This window comes from Callorhinus ursinus, unplaced genomic scaffold (assembly GCF_003265705.2).
Source record: "Callorhinus ursinus isolate GAN/ISIS: 27379988/994484 unplaced genomic scaffold, GSC_fseal_2.0 scaffold10, whole genome shotgun sequence".
NCBI lineage: Eukaryota > Metazoa > Chordata > Mammalia > Carnivora > Otariidae > Callorhinus > Callorhinus ursinus.
The window spans coordinates 76,063,157-76,084,803 of record NW_027397072.1 but is presented as its reverse complement, the minus strand read 5'-3'; the positions used below and the strand labels follow the sequence as shown (position 1 = coordinate 76,084,803).

General features: G+C 39.1%; 1 protein-coding gene across 2 annotated transcripts in view; it reads right to left on the bottom strand.

The window, feature by feature from the left end:
* The window catches only part of LRPPRC (leucine rich pentatricopeptide repeat containing), a 105,061-nt gene that overhangs the window by 1,232 nt on the left and 82,182 nt on the right, over positions 1 to 21,647 (bottom strand). For both annotated transcript variants that reach the window (XM_025868917.2, XM_073897778.1), the window contains 8 exons: positions 20,108 to 20,234; positions 14,036 to 14,124; positions 10,223 to 10,427; positions 8,311 to 8,450; positions 8,064 to 8,179; positions 5,517 to 5,591; positions 2,954 to 3,038; positions 829 to 971 (listed from right to left, as the gene is read on the bottom strand). In XM_025868917.2, the coding sequence (XP_025724702.1) occupies positions 829 to 971; positions 2,954 to 3,038; positions 5,517 to 5,591; positions 8,064 to 8,179; positions 8,311 to 8,450; positions 10,223 to 10,427; positions 14,036 to 14,124; positions 20,108 to 20,234 (980 nt within the window). The remainder of the gene's footprint in view (positions 1 to 828; positions 972 to 2,953; positions 3,039 to 5,516; positions 5,592 to 8,063; positions 8,180 to 8,310; positions 8,451 to 10,222; positions 10,428 to 14,035; positions 14,125 to 20,107; positions 20,235 to 21,647) is intronic.

The following is a 21,647-nucleotide window of genomic DNA, read 5'->3' as shown; positions in this document are numbered from 1 at the left end:
ACCATACAACCTACTTATGTGGAATCTAAAAAACAAAACAAAAAAACCAAAAAATAAACAAAAAGCCCCAGGCTCATGGTGTACAGAACAGACTGGTGGTTGCCTCCGGTGGGCAAAAGGGATGAAAGGAGTCAAAAGGTACAAATTTCCAGTTATAAAATGAGTAAGTCATAGGGATGGAATGTCCAGCATGGTGACTCTAGTCAATAATACGGTACTGCATATGGGAAAGTAGCTAGGAGAGTGGATCTTGAACGTTCTCATCACAAGAAAAAACTTTGTAACTATGTGTGGTGATGGATGTTAATGGATTTACTGTGGTGATCCTTTTGCCATATACACAAATATGGAATCAGTACGTTGCACACCTGAAGCTATTATAAGGTTATGTCAATTCTACCTAAATTAAAAAAAAACAAAACAAAAAACACAAAAACTTCCTAGATGAAGAAATAAAAACCAACTTGCTTAAAATGCACAAGTAATTCACAGGGAGACAATGAGCTTGGCTATTGAAATACAGGCCATTAAATCCTATTTCAAGTTGAAATGATGAGAGAATTGCCCCAAGGACATTTGATAAATCCATACCTATAGCTGAAGGTCTGAGACTGACTTTGTATTTCAAACCTCAATCCCATGGGGCCATGTTCTCCCACAGCCAAACCTGCAGCCCGACTGCTCAGTTCTGGAAGCCCTCCTCTGAGGCCTCTTCATAGAGATCTAATCCTTATGTAATTAAGTATTCAACTTATTTTTTTTTTTACACATTAATATGAAGCATACATAAATCTGTAGAGGTATCCCCCCCCATTAAGAAATACTCACAGGGGGCTCGGTGAAGGGGACAGGCTCTCCAGCATTCTTCAGCAAAACTGCGTAACGCTTTAGAAACAGATCATTCAATTTTATATTCCTTGCAGTCAGATATTCATATAGCGCTTTAGCAGATACAGCATCCTTGTCTAAGACTGGAAAAAAGATATTAATCACAGATAAAGACAACCTACCTTCCTCTTTTCCCAACAACAGTTAGCCATTCAGGGACTCCTGAATCCCTTTATTCCAAGACAAACGAATACTTAACTACTTTCAGAAAAAACCACATCCAGAGTCTACCAGCTCCCTCACTCCTCCCCACACCTCTCATTCAGCATTATTCAGGATGAAAGAGAAAGAAGATGACAAAAAAAGCTACTAAAGGACCCAGAGAGTTAAAGTGACCGCAAACCAAAGTCCTCAATCATGGAGTAAACACAAACCATTCAACCCTCTTCTGCTTAAAACCACACTTGAAATCAAGCTAATTCAAGGACTGTTGTGGTGAGGGTCATGTAAATTATGTGGAAATCTAGACCTACATCAAGATAGAGATCATCAGCTAAACAACACCAAAAAGACTGGCAATATATTCTACTGTAAACTAAGCAAATAGGAATATATTTGGCTACAGTAAGAAAAAAATATTCTAAATACATTATCTGCATAAAAGAACTATACACATCTACCTAACATTAACAAGTTACACTAATATTTATTTTCACTTAAATGGCTGATGAAGTAGCCTAGGGGCTAAGTTTAGCTGGCTCTCCGGTTGTGGCTGCCGTGTAGAAATTTCACTTCCAGGTTTACTGTTGCGATTACAAGGGCTCTACTATCAATTACTGTTGGTAGTTCAACTCTTTAATTTTGCATTTGATTGTCAACATCTAAGCACCTAACAATCCCCTACCCTCCTGCTGCGGAACCGATCCCAACTCCAGCAGCGCCAGGGCAGATGGAAGAAGTCAATCCAAGGATCACTCCAAGGATCCAAGGATCTCCCAAAAGGGAGCGAGCATGGATGACTCATCAGTTCTCACTGGACTTGACAGATCTTTGCAGTTTGGGTGAAGTCAATTTCCTGTCTATAGGAAAACTGGTCCCGGCAGGCGCCAAAACCTTCTGCTGCCACTATCAAGGGCTGAGCTCAAGCTACCATCTTCCAAGAAGCTACTCAGAAAACTCTTCCATCTTGCCTTTCACTACCTTCCTGGTCTCCCTGTTCCTCCCCGTCCCAATTCCCAAGTGAGCTTACACAGTTTAGTAGCAGTTTTATTCTATTTTGACACTATTTTCTGGTATTTACTTATTACTTAGCATCTCCCAAACCCCCTAATGGAACTTTGGGAAGTTTATGATTATTGCCTCTATTTTGAAATATATCACGGTCCCCTCATAAGGGTGGAAAACAGAGAACCAAGTTACTAATTCTGATTGCAGTTTGTTGTCCAGACAATAATAAAATCAACAAAGCAATTCTTTAAATTCTTGCCTCACGTGAGAAAATCAGTGGGTGGCGGATGGACAGGTGGTCATAACTAGGAAATGAAATGCTTACATTTACCTTGATTACTGAGAAAACTTTAGCCTGGCTCCCTTTCATATGTGATGAGCTGGCAATCAGGGAACAAACTGCTTAAATAAGACTGCAATTTCAACTGTGATTTAAAGTAAAATCTTGGGGCCCACTTTTTAATTAAGGGGACTGTTATTTCAAAAATGTAGGCAGGTGGGGAGGGTACTGAAGGAACAAGAAGGCAAGTCATGTGACAGTCTCAAACATGTACCCATTTCATGTTATGTTTCAGGCGGCCTTGGGGAGACTGGATTGCCTCCCAGGATATATATGCCCAAGTACATATACTTCCAAGTCTTTCCAGGAGCCTGGGGTCCTATTCAACGTAGCTGGGCCCTGATGAAGATGCTCAGTGATACTTTTTTGTGTTAAAGTTATATGAATAAGTACATATTTTTCTTAAATACAGTTTTAAAACATTTTCTAAAGCTAAATCAATTATTTATATCATAGTTACCTAATATTGAGGATTACTGTCTTTGAGCTGAAGACTTAGTTGACTATACTACGAATATCTACATCACTTAAATAACAAAGTCAGATTAAACTTATTACCATAGCTTTTCATGACCGAAGTGTATGCTTCTTCCTTTTCAATTAATTCAGGAATCAATTCTAACAAAGATTTCAGAGTTGATGCCTAGGAAATTAAATATAGGAAATGTTACCACAACTTGAAAGAAGAGTGAAGGGTGCCTGGGTGGCTCAGTTGGTTAAGCGACTGCCTTCGGCTCAGGTCATGATCCTGGAGTCCCGGGATCGAGTCCCACATCGGGCTCCCTGCTTAGCAGGGAGTCTGCTTCTCCCTCTGACCCTCTTCCCTCTCGTGCTCTCTATCTCTCATTCTCTCACTCTCTCAAATAAATAAATAAAAAATAAAATCTTTAAAAAAAAAAAGAAAGAAGAGTGAAGTAAAACACTGATTTATGGACATTATATCAGGAAATCTTCACAACAATTAACAACCGTCTATTGAATTTAATAAACTTTTTTCCCTTGTTTATCTTAGTATTTATTGTCCATTTAATAATTTACAGCCAAAACAAACAAGCTTCTTTCAAAAATTAATGAAATTCCATTCACACTTCTATGAATATTTTTCTAAAATATCACAAAGACTGCTTCTTTTGTCAATTGGTAGCCTTACCAAGAAGTTATGAGATCCCAAAGAGTAGAAATAGGTAGTAACTGTATCTTCAGGTGCCAAGATTTTTAAATAAAATGTGAAGAATTCCATCAAACATTCCAGAAGTTTTCCCTGCTTTGTATATAAAAAGAGGATTTCCAGGGCGCCTGGGTGGCTCAGTTGGTTAAGTGACTGCCTTCGGCTCAGGTCATGATCCTGGGGTCCCGGGATGGAGTCCCACATTGAGCTCCCTGCTCAGCAGGGAGTCTGCTTCTCCCTGTGACCCTCTTCTCTCTCGTGCCATCTCTCATTCTCTCTCTCTCAAATAAATAAATAAATAAATAAAATCTTTAAAAAAAAAAAAGGATTTCCAGATCTCACTGGAATGTTTACTTGATTACTCTCAGAGGTTATCTGGACACACCTATTGGTTTAGTTCCTGTAGTGAATACAGACCTGCCACACCCTAGTGATAACCAAACACATTCCAATACTGCTGGATAAATCAAGGAAGGATTTTATATACCTTTATGCCATGTTCCCATCTCACAAAAGAAAACTATATCTGGCTTACTTATTCTGCCAAACAGCTAGACACTGTAACTGGAATTTTTAAAAATCCTAATTCACTTTTTACACATTTACTCAATCTATATAACTGGACCTGCATCCTGTCAGGACTTCCTACAATTTAAAGTCTCCTGGGAGGAATGTTCTCAGCAGATATATTACTGTACACTTCCTGTCCATCTTCCGAGCAAGGCAGTAGGTTACTTGGCATATGGGCATGGACCCGTGTGTAGAGTGACAAGCGCTTTTTAGACTTCTTACACTTTTTAACCACAAATTTAAAAAAAACAGTCTCTGAAAAGCTGTTTGCAATTAGGTAAATTAAAAAAAAAAAAGACAAAAAAGTGTGTTAGTGTGGGGGAAATTTAGGAGAACTAGACCTCTCAGACTGGAAACCTAAATGTTTCGCATAAAATAAACATTACAATTGGCACTCAGTTTGAAACTTTATATGTGCCCAAATAAACTAAGAAGGGGGTTTGGGGTACTCAATAGGTAAAATGAGATCTACAAAAAATTTTTGGAAAATGTTCTATTCTTTTTTTTTTTAAAGATTTTATTTATTCATAAGCGATAGAGAGAGAGAGAGAGAAAGGCAGAGGGAGAAGCAGGCTCCCCACTGAGCAGGGAGCCAGATGCAGAACTTGATCCCAGCACCTTGGGATCATGACCTGAGCCGAAGGCAGAAGCTTAGCCATCAGAGCCACCCAGGCGCCCTCTTTTTTTTTTTTTTTAACATCAAAAATAGGACTTGGTTCTGGTTTTACACACACACACACACACACACACACGTAGCTTTTAGTGTAAATAAGGTAACTATACAAATAGAGAACATGAACTTGTGGCACATGCCAGTTTTAAAACCAAGTGGCCCATCTACCTGATGGCTTGGACCTGAGAAATGGCCAGAAGTAGCCACCAGCACGGAGAGACACTCTGCAGTGGGACATCTCCCTCCGCAGTGCTTCCCCACCGTTAAATGGACCAAATGACCTAAGCAACAGGATTTTTATCTTCCATTTTTAAGGGCCCTTTCTTTCTTTCTTTCTTTTTTTTTTTTAAAGTAATCTCTACACCCAACGTGGGGCTCGAACTTACAACCCCGAGATCAAGAGTTGCATGTTCCACCCACTGAGCCAGTCAGGCGCCCCTGTAAGGGCCCTTTCTTAGGGCTCTTCCCACACAACTACACGAAGGGGGAATTCACTGTGTGAACTTCTTTTGCATTTCCAGTACAAGAATGGAGCCAGAACTGACTCTATCAACATCTAAAAAAGTAAACAAGTAGAGACAAGCACAATCTTCAGTCTCTATAGTGTTTTTAGGTAAGATACTGAACCAAAGCTCTTAACGTGAAACTCAGCACCCTGAACAAGACTGGCTTCTAGCATCCCTGATCTGTCAGCAAATCAAGCACAGTACCTTTCCTGGTCTCCGAGAGCTCCTGATACAGAACACCAAGAAGGTTGAAGTTTGTTCAGCAATCGCGCCACATCGCTAAAAATCGAAACATCATTCAGTAAATGAAGGTTTTTGATAAACAAGTAGACCAAGGTGAATATTCCCAATTAACAAAGTTCACAATAATACAGTAATGTATCATTACCAACGGGAAGGCCTAATCGTCAACCCATTTTTGTACGGTAAGAAAACAGAAAACCAATGTGAGCTACGCCGAGCTTTCGTGAATATGTCACCCTTGTCACTGCAAGTATAAAGTTTGTTTAAACAGAAAAGGGAAAAATTAAACTAATGCTTCAACAACCGCAGAATAAGGTTTAGGACTGCAAAGAAAGAGGAAAAAAGAAGCACCATTCCTCTCCAATTATTCTGCCAAGCATTCACAAGTGAGCTAGGGATCATAAGGTTAATTATACATTTAATAAGGTGTCAGGGAGATAACTGCTCGTTTCTTTATAAAAATTAAAATGTACAAAGCAAGTTCTCTTTAAAGTATAATTACCTACACTTATGCATACAAAAGGACTGATTTCAATCTCTCTATTTTATAAAAGGCTTTCATTGCAACAGACAGCCAGCGCTTGAGAAAGAGACAAAAGTTAAACTCAAAAAAAAAAAAAAGTTTATATGACAGACCAGATAAATCAAGTGTCTAGCCAATCTTAGATACTACAGTGAAATCAAATATGGCAAGACAATATTTTAGTTTACACTCATTACAGATGTCATTCTTAGGTTTCTCAAAGCACACTGCTCTTTCAAAGCTTTAAAACATTGTCAATACTAAAACGAATAGTATAAAAAGAACTTTTGGGGACACACAGAGAACATTAACATTATAAACTGATGTTTTTGACATCTGTGAATAAAGTATTCTTCGCTGCAGCAAGAATAATCTTTTGCTGTTTGACAGGCAGGTAAAGGATGGGTAAAGGGTTTCTCGTCGGAAGCCTCCGTCTACTGAAGGGATGACAACGAAAAGACCATGGGGGCTGCATCAACACACAGCTGTCACCAGGAGCCCGACAGGCCGCTGTGTGAGTGCGGCTCCGAGAGCCCAGGCAGCACCCTACCGCCTTCCAGCCGAGGCTGTTGTCAGCGTGCACTCTAGTAAGCGCCCGGATGGTGATGGCTCAGGACAAGCTGGGAGATGAAAGAGCAAGTGCCACTTTCTGAAGAACCATCAAAATAGTGTGTTAAAGATGTATAATCAGAGACGCACATCCTCCTGGTAGGTACACTGAGTTATGTACACACCAGGATAAAGCCTTAGAGTTTATTCCTTTCAGATGGAACTTTTAACATTAAAGGCAGCAAGGGAAGACAATGAAAAGCTTCCTGGAATCCCTATCTAAGATAAACTGCCTTTTCTGTTAAAAAAAAAAGGGTGGGTTGGGGTGGGGGGGGGGGGGGGGGGAAAGGAATCAAACCAAACCAGACAAGAACATTCCCAATTAGCTGGAGTTTCTCTCTGTCCAGGAACAGAAAGTAAAAAAGCCGTAGAGGCAAGTGCCAATTTCTACCTTTTACAAAACTGTTCACACAGAGAAATTTCTTAAGAACTCCCTTTAAAAATGGCTTGGGTTCTGTCAAACTAGATGAACCTGAAGGATCCGAACAAGAGCTCCAGCACAGGGGTGCAGTTTCACCTTCCCTATCTACCACTTAACATGTTTCGCAGATCATAAAAACGGAACTGAATATAATACTATTTACTATCAGAAATTGGTCCCGGGCCTCAATTTGACACAGGGAGTCTACACAAACACAGCCGTTGGCGGGATCACAGTGACTGTTTGACTGCCACCTGCTGGGAAGGGCTCCCCAGCGGTGCCTGTTTGTGTACATTGCCAGTGGCAGCTCCGATCACCCACCGTTCTGTCGGCACTTGGCACAGCTTTATATTTAGTGCTGTTAAAATGGCATGAATGCAGTTGTCTCCTTCCCGAAGATTGCTAATTTAACTGAGAGTGTGGGCCACAGAGACCTGCATATGTCATTTAATGTGTCTGTGACACACAAGTGAATAGAAAGCAAATTCAACTCTTAATAAACCTTGAATAAGGCACTGAGAATGTTTGAGTATTCAAGTGAGAAGCTGTACTTGAAAAGCAAACATTTCCTACTTTTTGTTTGCAAACTGTGTTGCCATGGTGATGCACAGTCTTTAGCGCATTAGAGAAATTAAAGTAGGAAATCAAAGGAATGGTTTTGCATTACCTACCTGCACAGAAACATTTGTCTTTAAATCAGTCAGCAAAACACGTCTTCCCTCACTCCCCTTTAAACCTAAGGGCATTTCTAGCCTGGACTGGCATCTTTAAAACCAGTAGCCTCCAACTTACAATCCAGTCTGTGTCACGAGACATTGATCCACACTGAATGTACATGTACTAGCAGCACCATGCTCCATTTCCGGTAGCCTACCCCACACCTAGGTCTGGTAATTTCTCAATTTACTTCTCACAAGCCCCAAGCCCCACTGCTCCAGGTGTGGTGCGTCATTACCTGTAGGAGAGCTCTGGCATCATCCACCTTGCCTGAATCCAGAAGCTGAAGGAAAAGATCAGTGACAGGTTTGTAAACTGCAAACTGATTGGCCAGTCTCTCTGCCATGATGCTTACTGAAAAAGTAACAGGTAAGAGAAAGCTTTTGTTTAAACAGTGGTATAACTCATCCACAAAAGACATCTGGTCCAGGCTGACCAGAGAGAAAATGTGCTTCTGTGTTCTTTAGCAAGAACAGCTCACTTACTCTTTTCAACGGCTGGTTCCAACTGCTCCTCTATTACTTTTCTGAATAAGTATGCCAAGCCAAAGTACTGGGGTTCCACAGTTTGATTCTCCGAAGTAAGCATATTTTCAATGTTTTCTATTGCAACATCTATGTTATTGCTGTAAGACAAAGTAAAATAAATTGTAAAAAAAAAAGTCTTTGCTTTTGTATTAATATGGCAGGCAGTTTTAGTATGAGAACTTACTTTGGGACTCACACATACAAGTACTTCAGGAAAAAAAGGAAATATAAATACCACTAACCCGGATAAAAACCACTATGCAAACTGAACTTAATCACACGTAGGTGGCAAAGGCAATCACTAGGTAGTCCATGCTACAATAACTGAAGTAGTTGCTTATTGTAAAACACTGCTCTGGAGACAAGACCGAACACACATATAGAAGAATCAATGACAGTAACTTAAGAAAATAGTTTAGCTTAAATATCTAATTTGATTTTGCAGCTCTTTGGGTATAAAATGGAAACTTATTTTAAGTGCTGTAACTTTGGCTTTATGATCTACAACTACCCACTACTGCATGAGGTCAAGATCTTGCATAAGACCTCAGGATTCTTAAAGATGCTAATGATGTCTTCAAAGGTCTACTTTCATGTCTTTCAATCACAGTCACATTAATTTGTTTTTGTTGGGTATCACACACATTTGAAAAATAATCAATTTATACTAAAGTTCTCAGAAAAAAAGTATCTTTACAGTTTACATTTAAAAAAAAATCAATGACACAGCCTTACTTAACAAGTTATGATATAAATGATCTGCACGATTATCTTTTTGGTCAAGGTACTCTTTAATCGACACTTTACAGTTATGATACGGCAATCCAAATCCAAATAATCCATTTTATGTTAGAATTCTTACCTAACACATAAGAAGTCTCTAATAAAAATGAATACTCTGTTACGTTTTTCTTATGGGTTTTAGTGAGATAATTATTTAATAGTGAATAAAAACACCTTCTCCACATCATATAAAACTGTTTAATATGGTAACATTCTAAAATTCATCCAGATTTACTTGGATAATTTCCTTGATCTTCTGACAACATATCTACATTTTCTTATTAAGGGAAAATTTGAAGTTCTGTCTGGGAGGAAACAGTTTTAAAAGGAAAAACAAAACAAAACTTCTCTGCCCAGAGAAATGGGAACAAACAAGAACCCCTGCAAAAACAAACATTACATTTTAATGATCAAAACCCATTAACTGTATGTGAGGTTAACTACTAAAGAACACTTAAAAGCATGAAGAGTGTCAATTTCATAATCATCCCATGAATCTATAACTTGAGCAACGTACTCTGCTTGCCAGGCTAATAAAAATCAAGTATTTATTTACTTCTATACAGTGGCGAGTCTATGCAAGGAATCTAGAGATGGTGGTAAGAGAATCACCTCTAAACACCTCCCTTTTTATGGGTGTGTGTTGACAGGAGGGGATGGGTAGAACGGTGGGGAAAACAGACATGCATATTTTTAACAAGCTTGCGTGTCCCTGGGCTTCTGCAATGTTCTAGTAGAGTGTCACCCTCAAGTGTTGCTGACAATGCAATGAACTCATTTTCCACATTTGTGTCAGTGTTTCAACAACAAGGGCCTGGCCCGTATGAATGAGAACAGTTATCAACTGTGGAGAAAGTTTCATGGATTTAAAAATTTGATAAACGTCATTCTAAGGTCTAATTTAAAGCTAAAACACATTTTGTAACATATAATTATTCCTTAATAGTTAGAGAACAATCAGCAACTGGCATCAATATTTCCTCTACAGTTGATACGGTTTCTAATAGCCTAAGAAAGGTTTTAAAAGGTGGTATTTAAGATAATGCTCCTTCCAGTATCCAGGAAAGGAAAAGTTGAAAATACTCACTTCTTTATTTGTGCCAAAGCAGTGTTATTGATGAAAACCATACTTGAAAGTCCAATTGAATGTTCGAGTCCATCTACCATCTTCTGAATCGCCTGTATGCTTTCTACATCACCCTTCAACGCATATGCCTGAATAAGGCGGGTCACTGCTATCCTAGAAGGTATCTGCTCCAGATCCAAGGCTGTTTTTAGTGTTGTTAGAGCCTCTACAATAGAAGAGCAGGCGAAAGAGTTTTTCTTTTATGAGCCGTACTGCCTAATGCATTTTGAAAACCAGCTTTTAAATACAAGCACCAAATGGCTACACACAAAAAGCTATGAATAATTTATTCTAGATTACAGAAAATATTAATACTTTATGAGAAGCCTAAAAAAAATTATTTATTTGACTATAAAATATCAGAGACCAGAGAATTTCTTCTTTAAATAATCAGAGAGAGGGGCGCCTGGGTGGCTCAGTCGTTAGGCGTCTGCCTTCGGTTCAGGTCATGATCCCAGGGTCCTGGGATCGAGTCCCGCATCGGGCTCCCTGCTCAGCGGGAAGCCTGCTTCTCCCTCTCCCATTCCCCCTGTGTTCCCTCCCTCACTGTGTGTCTCCTTCTGTCAAATAAATAAATAAAATCTTAATAAATAAATAAATAATCAGAGAGAAAATACAAATGCTACTGACACAATGTGGGTTCCCTTCAGGGATAACATTCAGGGACTGATTTCAAGGAAATCGTCAAGTTCCGAAAAATATAAATCAGAATTTTAAAAATTAAAGAGTCTCCCAAAATATCGTTAACTTCTACCACATTCATACTTTCCCAGACTTTATTACACTGAAAGATTACCTGATTATCAAAATCTCCTAATATCCCAAAGATTCTTCCTTGAAAACAATGCCTCCTTCTAGTCTAAACAGGATCGACTATGCAGCCACCGCCAAACTGCGCCATTCAACTTCCCACACTAACAAATTCATTTTACATGATTGAACACTTAGTAGGTATTTGCTGGCACTCATTTTTCAAAGAAAATACAGATCATCAGATTCCTATGGATATAGCCAGAGGTTTTTTTTTTTTTTAAATAAGTACCTGATTATGGATAAATATGGAATATCCTTTCAATTTATGGACTCATGTGCCAGTGTAGCGAAATCATTACATTAAAGATAAAGTGGTAGACAGGAGGGAAAATTTAATACTTAGCATAACAATCACCATTACCGCTACCAAGAAAAACTTCATGGCTTTTTCAAAATTAAAGCAATGTAACCTAGAAAACACTAAGACTCTGAAGGCAGCTTCCAAATGAGAACAACCTATCTTCTACAGAAGAATAGGGAAAGGGTAATAATTAAACAATGTATTAAAAGTGCTACAGTAAAAAACATAATGCTTTCAGTGTTTATTACTGAGTAAACAATTTTTAAATACTCCAGATTCTCAAGTAGAGAAGAGAAAATAGGTAGTTTAAAAGGCACATTCACCAAAATTTTATAAATACACATGTATATTTAGGAAACAAAAAATGTTATTTATATTATTTTAGTAATGTAATCTATTAAAAAAAAAAAGCCTGATAAAATCTTCTTAACTGGTAGTCATAGATAATCAACTTAAAAACATTCTTTTAACCAAGAGTACCATCTGCTACGGAGGATCTTCTCACCACTGGATCAAAATAACCAAAGTAAGATAAGGATAGTGATGTTAGGAACTAGGATAAACTGGACCTTTTCTACCTTTGCTGAGCATGCAGACCCAGTAGTAAGCAGCTACACTCACAGCTACCCTTCTGAGCTAAGTACCAATTTTACAGGTGAGAAACTGAGAGAGAGTTTAAATCATTTGCCCAAGGTCGTACTGCTAGACACCAACCCCAGAATCCACCACCCCAGAGCCTGCATCTACGGGCGCACGTGTAAATGAGAGAGGAGGACTGGGGCAGCTGATCATCTTCCGTCTACCCAAAGGGAACGTGGGACCTTAGAACCTAAATCAAATTCCCGTAACAGGACTCGCCCTCTGTATAGTTCAGGACCTAAGGGACACCCAAAATGGTATACCCAACCACACTCTCCCCGAGTCCTTTTCACAGTCACCTTAATTTCCTAGTAACACTGATTATGTTGCAAAGGTGCCACAAATCAGCTATTAATATTCCAGAGCAGAATTTGCTTATAAAGTTACATTAAGATTGAGCTGGCTTTATTTTTGTTTTAGATGGGACGGAGAAAAAGAAACCCAAAAAGGAGAAGGGGATTTCACAAACTGGGAGCTCCAGTCAGCCATGGGGCAAGATAAGGAGCCGGAGACTGTGCCAACACCACTCCCCATCCTTGCTGACGAGCATCGTTAGGTGATGGCAAGGTGCGGGAGGCGGCATGTGGGGATGGAGGCGGCAGCGTCATGGCTCCTGCTCTCAGCCAACCTCCAGCTGAACGGAACTGCTGAGAAGAATAGATGTGAAATCACATCATCAAGTTTCTTGTGGTTTCCACAGGGCACCAAATATACAAGTGAAGGACAGGAATGAAATTAAATTCAGTTCGGATTCAGCTCAAAAATTAACCCCCCTGAAACTAAAAAAGTGCTGTATCTTTACCTCCAGGTCTACAGAAATAAAGGCTTTTTTTTTTTAAATCAAAAATAAAATGAAAGCTTTTAAAGTTTTAGTAACAAGCTCTGCCCAGAAGGGCTACCTAGATGGGCTGGCCCCGCCTGGAGAGTGCCGAGGTAGAAATTTTGCAAAAAGAGAAATCACCATTTACATACTCAGTCCTAATCAATTAGGAGGGCATCTAAAGACCAGCACATTTAGGTATCACAGGTGACGGTAAAGGTGCACAATTAGCAACTTCCTCTCAGGGACGTGAAATTATTTTATAAACACGCAAGTGAAGAATAATATCATTATTACAGTCTGAGGAAGAAAGGTGATACCAGAGTGAACAATTAGAGAGCTTTTTCAATGTTCCTTAAAGATTTCCCGTGTGGGTTCTGTGGTATTGGCAACACTGCGGTTTTAACGGTTTTACTATATTGACTAAAATTCAAATGTAAAGCCCAAGAAGGAAAGATGTCTACCTAAATTCAAGAGAGTCATTGTTTTTCCCCTTGGGAGCTCACTCGTACGACCTCCGGGTCCACGAACACCCTCCACCAAACCAACGGCCCCCTTCCCAGTCCTCCCCAAAGTCATCTCTGCAGTTTTCTGCAGTTACCTTACCATTGACTGAAAAACGCTAAACTCCAAACTCCAAACAAACACCGTATTTTATTGCTGTTGGTATTATGAACTATTGAAAAAGTATTAGATTAAGTTTTAAAAATCAATATTATAATCATTTGGTGCACAATCCCACACATTTAACACTCAATTTAACTCATCTGCTATCTCACACACAACCAACACAATATGCAAGAAACAAGTGCTGGGAATTGTTTCAGATGCTCTAAAGTATGTTAATTTCCAAAGCAAAATGACTTGTGCTGTGAATTTTAACGCACTTGAAAGCCTGTACTTTCTCTCGTTCTGGAACACAAATTTTGCATGTCTGAAGAGCTGTGATTCATCTTAAGAAAACCCATCTTGTGTTAAATGGAATGGAAACTGGACTAAGTGGTCAAATGACAAGTACATTCATATTCAAGCTGTATTATAAATGCATGTACAGTAATTTACGTCTCTCAGCTACCACAAAAGGCTCTTGATAAGCAGGTAATTTGCTAAATGGACTCCTTTATCCAAGTATTCGAAGGGCGTTACAAGAAAAATCTGCAGAGGCATTAATGTGACGTAAAGGTCAAGCATTGTGACATACCTTTCAAATAATCCCGCCTAACTTGCGTTATGATGAGGAGGCTGTTGGCAGCATCGTTCAGTGTGAAGCCCTTGATGTGGGTCTCAGCGCTAAAAGAAGCAGACATTTAGAAAGGAATTACTGACATGCTTCTGATACGATAATAAATGGTTGAGCACCAAGGTGAAATTATAAAAACTACTGTTCGTATGTTAAAAATATTGCTGCAAAATATCGACCTGGAGACAGCTTTTGTGTTATCCTGTCAATGGTTATAGAAGGATAATTTTTTTTTGCATTCTGACAGATGACAAAGTTGGAAATGAGCAACAAAAGAAACAAAGTACAAGATTTTTTTTAAACAATCGGTTCAGATTCTTGAATGCTGACATATTAGATGATAAAATAACTGCATGCCCTGCATTGTTCTGCTATATCCTAAGCTGGATACTTTTTCCTCTTTTCTCTACATTCACCATAATTATAAAATGTAAAACTATTCTTTCAGCAACAAAAATGAACATTTATTTTCAGCACTGTGTATTTTAAATACAAACGAAAGCATATTACTAACTAACACCGTATCATTTGGTTGATTAATTTTCAAATTTCTGTCATCTAGCTACATACAGTTTTTAAAGGTGAGCGTACTGCAGAACTAAAACCATTGTTACCTTAAAATTAAAAATTTCACAAAACAATCTTGTCCCAGCCGTTTAATTTGAAATAAAACTCCCCAACTTTTTAAAACGCAAGAGCAAAAATCGCTTTACTTAAGGCTAAAACCTACGTGATTAAAAAACCACCCTGGCCTGAGATGATTTCTGTTTGCTACACTGTTTGCACATCCCCTGTGATGAAATTTCCGCATCCTTAATGCCCCCAGGGTTCATCTCCCGATTAGGAAATCTCCACAGGTCACAAGGAGCAAAAGCAATTGTGGCCGTTTGCCTTATCAAGCTCAGCGATGATCTTGCTGCCAACAACCTCGGCCTGCCGACATGAACATCTAAGCTGAGCGGATTGCCAGAAAAGCAGGGTCACTGCTAAATTATTCTCGTCAATCCCAAGAAAATCCTCCAAAGACACTGTGACTTGCCCATCCTCTCAGTCACTTCCAGCCTCGGAGATTCACCACTGCAGTCCCCTGGCACAGGATTTTCTTATCCTCCCCCCCCCAATCCTCTTAATCCAACCAAAGCACCCATTGCTCAGTTTGACTTTTTCCCTTTGTCCCCAATCTGTCAAAGCTCTTAAGTCAACAACTCCTGCATGAGACTATAAACTGCATTAAATAAAGGATTTACTTTCTCAATCTTTAGCGTGATTAAATAAGCAGAAGACACTATTAAAATTAAGCTCACTTCTTAAGCGAACATTATTACATGTATTATACCATATTTACATGAAAATATTAGCTAAAATTCATTGAAACTATGCAGTAACAAAACTTCCCTTTTAATTGACATCGACTGTGAACTATCAGCCTTTCAAAAACCTCAAAACACAGAAGTTTCTTTTAATAATCTCTTCCTATCTCAAGAAGCTGCCTATTCAATACAATTACAAAAGTGGGGATTAACAGAAAGACAGAAACTCTCCCCAGCTCTATTATATGCTGAACATCTATAATCTTACACATGTACAAACTGACCAATCAAAAGCAAAATATATTCCAAACTGGAAAAAGGAGAAAAACTACAGAAAGTACTGGCAGAGATCTCTGTGTTGAACAACAAAAGAAGTTTATGCTTCTGACCCATACTTTGGATCTTTCCTTCTGTAAGTAAAAAATCTAGTGCAGAGCTGTCAAATCAAACTTCCTGTGATGATGAGAACATTCCTATCCACGCTGCCCAACAGGGTAGTCGCCAGCCACACGTGGCGACTGTGATGGAGGAATGGAAATCGCAATTTCCTAAAAATACAGTTTAGTGTTATCAGAGATTTAAAATAATAATCTCCCTTACTGCTCTTCTTCAAATAAGCAGTGCCCCTCCCTTGAAAGAATTCGCTACATCTAAAATTTGATTTTGAAACATGAGGAAATGTAACTAACTAAAAATGAAAGAGAGCTGTCTAATTTTTTAAAGGCTGCAATTACTGTGACTTTTGAGGTTCCATAACTTATGGGAAGGGTTTAAATGACCTTGTTGATAAAACCCCCGAATGAGCGTGCCTCATTTTTAGCAATACATCAGAGACAGCAAAGGTAGAGCAAAAACAAAGATTGCATTCTTTAGTTTGCAGAGAAAACTACTGCCCCTAAGACTGAACAAGTGAGATCATGCAGGTTAAAACAACAGACTTAAAAACAAACAACAGACGGCTCTCTGTGGACTGACAGTAACTGTCGAAATACATGGGGGTACTGCTACCTGCCACAATGGCTCATCTGGTCACACCATATTACAGTAAAGATGGCCATTAAAAAAAGCAACAATTCTTTTTTACCCAAGAGCACTGATACACAACTGGAAGAAGAGATGACCCCGATAGTTAGAAACTCGAACTTCAACTAACACTTCTGAATTTCCAGCCAAGAGTTACTTTCAAAATAACCCAATGTAGATCTAACCCAAGATACATATTTGTTTTTAAAATTTATTTACGAGAGAGAGAAAGCGAGCGTGCATGTGTACACACACACACACACACACACACACACACACACACACACACGAGCGCCAGCAGGGGGAGAAGCAGAGGGAGAGGGAAAAGAGAGAACCTCAAGCAGACCCTGTGCTGAGCGAAGAGCCCAAGCTGGAACTTGATCTCACGACCCTGAGATCATGACCTGAGTTGTAATCAAGAGTCAGATGCTCAACCCACTGAGCCACCCAGGCACCCCCCAAGATACAATTTTTTTATAGTTAGATGTAACATGTTTTCGGTTCAAGGAAAAGCATGTGCATCTAATCCCCAGATTAGGTGCCTATAGGCATGGTAAGGCTTTGCATCTAGGATTCTTTTAGGCCCACCCAGCTATATGTGAAAGGCAGCTGCAAAATACTCCTGGAAGGATACCACAGCTAAGATAGAAGTGCCCTCAAGAGTACAAAAAGGCTTCATGAAGATCTAGAGAAGGAGGGAAAGAAAGATCAACCTACATTTTACACATCGTACACAGAAGGGGAAATAGAAGGGCTGTGCTTGCAAACACCTTCTAGATCAGCAGCCTTCACACTTGTGTGATCAAGATCCACAGTCACATAGAAGAAATGTTTTACACTACCTACCAGTGCACATATAAATAAAACTCACAAAACGATCTTTATCACATGAAGTACTTTGATATTTTCTATTCTGTTTAAACAAAATGTTGGTTCTGTCCCACTAAAGAGAGATTCCGTGACCCACGTACTGGTTACAACTGCAGTCTGAAAAACCACCCATCAGTGAGCCATCTTCAGTGAAAGGTACTTAACACTGCATGAAGGCTCTAGAGTGAGGCAAGAAAACCTTTCAGCCTCTATTTTTAAATCTTATTATCCTCTGAAAAGTTTCTATTTTGTATGTTTTAAAATACCTAACATGCCCTACATTAGTACAATTCATTATTAATGGTATCTGATCAAAATGTTTACATCATGTGATTACTGAATCACTTGGGTGATTATTAAATGCAGATTCCTGGGCCCTGCACCAGATCAAATGAATCAGAACCTTTGGGGTAGGTTGTGGGGAATCTTTTCATGCTAAAAGAACGTGAGGCTCATTGTTCTAGGACAAGCCCAATTAAAACGGAAAAAAAAGAAAGATAATCTGTATCTTGGGGAAGTATTTCAGGATCAACCTCAGGATTAAAATTTAAAATAAACTTTCCTTCTTTGCTTCTATCCCCTCATTGAATCAGACCCGGTCCTCACCACAAAATGCGCCTCTCTTTTCTCTGCCCCGTTCCTCCCAAATCACTGTTGCTTTAGAACGCCTTTGATTACCACGGGCAGCGTTAGGGTAGAGAGTTTAGGTAATAATTTTCTGAGAAAAGTAATTTTAGGAAAAACCCCCACCCCCTTGATGATTCCAATGATTACAGAGGACAGTACGCTGTTCAATATCAAATTTTCCAAGTCACTAATTGAGCAGCTCTTGAGTATTCTAGAGATATGTAATTTAATTAGCAACTGAGTAAACACACAAATGAGACACAGAATACATTAAAGACTTGAACTTTTGGGCGCCTGGGTGGCTCAGTCGTTAAGCATCTGCCTTCGGCTCAGGTCATGATCCCAGGGTCCTGGGATCGAGCCCCGCATCAGGCTCCCTGCTCGGCGGGAAGCCTGCTTCTCCCTCTCCCACTGCCCCTGCTTGTGTTCCCTCTCTTGCTATGCCTGTCTCTGTCAAATAGATAAAATCTTTAAAAAATAAAAAATAAAAAATAAATTAAAAAAAAATAAAGACTTGAACTTTTAAAAAGTCTTCGTGTGGGGCGCCTGGGTGGCTCAGATGGTTAAGCGTCTGCCTTCGGCTCAGGTCATGATCCCAGGGTCGTGGGATCGAGCCCCACATCGGGCTCCTGGCTCAGCGAAGAGCCTGCTTCTCCCTCTGCCTCTCTCCCTGCTCATCATGCTTTCTCTCTCTGTATCTCTGTGTCTCAAATGAATAAATAAAATCCTTAAAAAAAAAGTCTTCGTGTGACTGTCCTTGATATAGGACATGCAAATGATGATTCAAGACCATAGATATATATATGGTGAGCATATGTGTGTGTACACATGCATACCGTACATATCTATATACACTGTACATCATATACACTGTACGTGCGTATATATGCATTTCCACAGACAAGTACAGTCATATACATTTTTCAAAATGTAACGAAACACAAACAGTAAATATGTCCCTATGGTGCATAACATTACACTGGCATTAAGAGCAGATTTTCCAGCAAACTGCAAGAATGGAAAGCATCCACTTTCTAGTCAGGATTCTAATATTTCAAAAGTACTGTGACTTAAAAATTTTGAAGGCCAAAACTGAGCCAAGAGAGATTATTTCAGAACTTGCAATACACTAGGAAAAGGCTGACCTTCGCCACTGAAAATAAGGCTACAAACTCATCACCAGGACAGGTCTACATTACAGAGCAGGGTCACTGTGATCTATTCCGTTCTAAGCCCTTTCTGGTTAATAATGCAACTTTTCGTGATAACTCCTTGGGGATAAGACAACAGAGTCCATTCACTGACACACCAGGTAAGAAAACCGTATTCTTGTTCTGATTAATTTTACTGTAAGGAACTAGCCAGAGACAAAACTCCTACCACCACCACTCAACAGATTTTTTTTTTTAAATCCAAAATCAAACAAAAAACACAACAGACACTGAAAGAGAAAAGGCATTTAAAATGTGTTGAGCACCTATATTTTCACTAGTTCATTCTTAAGGGATCTTTCATGTAGGTCTTATTATCATCCACTCATCACATAGAAGAAGAAATGAGCTTCACAGATGGGAGGTAATTTCCCCAGTAGAGATTTCAAGTAAGATTCGAATTCCTGCCTAAGTTCAAAGCCCTTGGGTGTTTTCATTGCATCAGGCTCCTTCCACCACAAAGGCTCATGAATCTAGCTGCTGAACAAGAAACAGAGTATGATAAAGGGAAAAAATTATTTTTCTGTATAGGGACTTCATAAATGAGTGGCGAGCTTATATTACACAAAGAAAATGTACTGCACTGTGCAGGGCCAGTAAAGGTTATTTTTTATAGGTTAAAAAAAACCCATAACATTAGAAAACCAGGGGTGCTTAGGTGGCTGAGGCGGTTAAGCATCTACCTTCGGCTCAGGTCATGATCTCAGGGTCCTGGGATTGAGCCCCACATCGGGCTCCCTGCTCAGCAGACTATGGTTCTCCCTCTCCCTCTGCCCCTTCCCCAGTTCGTGCTCTCTCTCTCTCTCTCTCTCTTCCTCTCTCTCTCAAATAAATAAAAAAATCTAAAAAAGAAAAAAATTAGAAAAGCATTTCATAGGATTTTTGTGAGTAGTTGAGGATAATTAAGCAGCTGCTACAAATCATTAGGAAAATCCTAATGATAGCTGATCCTTTTCTTAAGTGACAGGTTTAATAAATGGACTAATACTTACAATTCTTTCACTTGTACTGCTTCTAAGAAACTATCCTTCTCCAACAATAATTTTATAAGACTGCTGTAAGTCTCACTGTTCAACACAATGTTTTGCTTTTGTGCCTTCAGGAAAGTAGTATATGCATCTACGAAGGAAAAAAAACAAAAAATGAGATGACGTTATTCCAAAATATCAGAAAGGAGGGAAAACCCCCTAGAGCAAAGCCCCAAAGCCACATGTGTGTTTGTCTTCATGCTCACCCACCATACCACTCTCCAGAGACAAATACACTGACCAAAACAGCAGAAGCAGTCACCCTTCTCATCTTTATAAAAACAAAGTCACAGTTTTGGACACTTTACTTAAGCCATGTGACTGGTACCTGAAAGGATTTCCTTTTAAAATTACTTTTCATACTAACTCTCCAAAGTCAATAAATTTATTTTCATGCCAATAAAAATGAGAAATAGCTCTTTTGAATTTGTCAAAAGATGATACTAGTTTCAAAATCAACTGCAAAATGTATGGTAAAGTCCAAATAAACCAGAGGTATAATTTAGATTGAGGGGAGCAAAAGATGCATTTTAAAGCCATCTTTAATCTATAAGTGGGTGGTTACAATGGTTAACATTTCAACACAATAGCATTAAAGTGAATATAGCCTATAATTCTAAAATTAGGAGATCAAATTATTTGGCTACGACAGGACTTATACAAAAACATACAATTTTCAAATATACAGGTATCTAACAAGTAAACTAAGCAACATTTGTTTGACTGATTAACAGTTTTATTTCACTTGTTCACAATAACTGTCAGTGAATGAAAAGATGTTACCAAAAGAGAAGTAACTACACTTTTCAGTCACTTACTTTTCTGAAATAAAATTGCCTGGCTATAAACATCCAACTGAAACTATAATCCACTCTCTGGTGTGTATAAAGTCACAATAGAGATGGGGCACCAGTGAACTATCATGTACGACCTTCGGTGGGTATAAAGCTCAATGTAAGGAAATACAATACACGCAACCAGGAGTGAGCATGATATTAATGCTCAGAAGAAGATTCTGAGCTACTTTAGAGGTTTCTGAACAAGCAGACATTATATTTGTATTTCAAAGTTAGGGCAGTTTGCAAGAGCCCTTCAATTAAACTGAAGTGACAATGTCAAAAACTTATTCTTTCACACTGAGCTCAGACAAAACCAGAGAGAAAAGATATGACATTAATATCTGCATCTTTTTTTTTTAAGATTTTATTTATTTAGTTGACAGACAGAAAGAGAGAGAGCACAAGCAGGGGGAGCGGCAGGCAGAGGGAGAGGGAGAAGCAGGCTCCCCGCTGAGCAGGGAGCTCAATGCGGTGCTCAATCCCAGGACCCTGGGACCCACAACCTGAGCAGAAGGCAGACGCTTAACTGACTGAGCCACCCAGGCACCCCTAATATCTGCACCTTAACCAAGGAGAACAGATAAAACCTATCATTCAGTCCATGATGCTCCCTTTTACGAGAGCTAAGAAGTTAAATGCAGTGCAATTACTGTCTACTCCCCAAC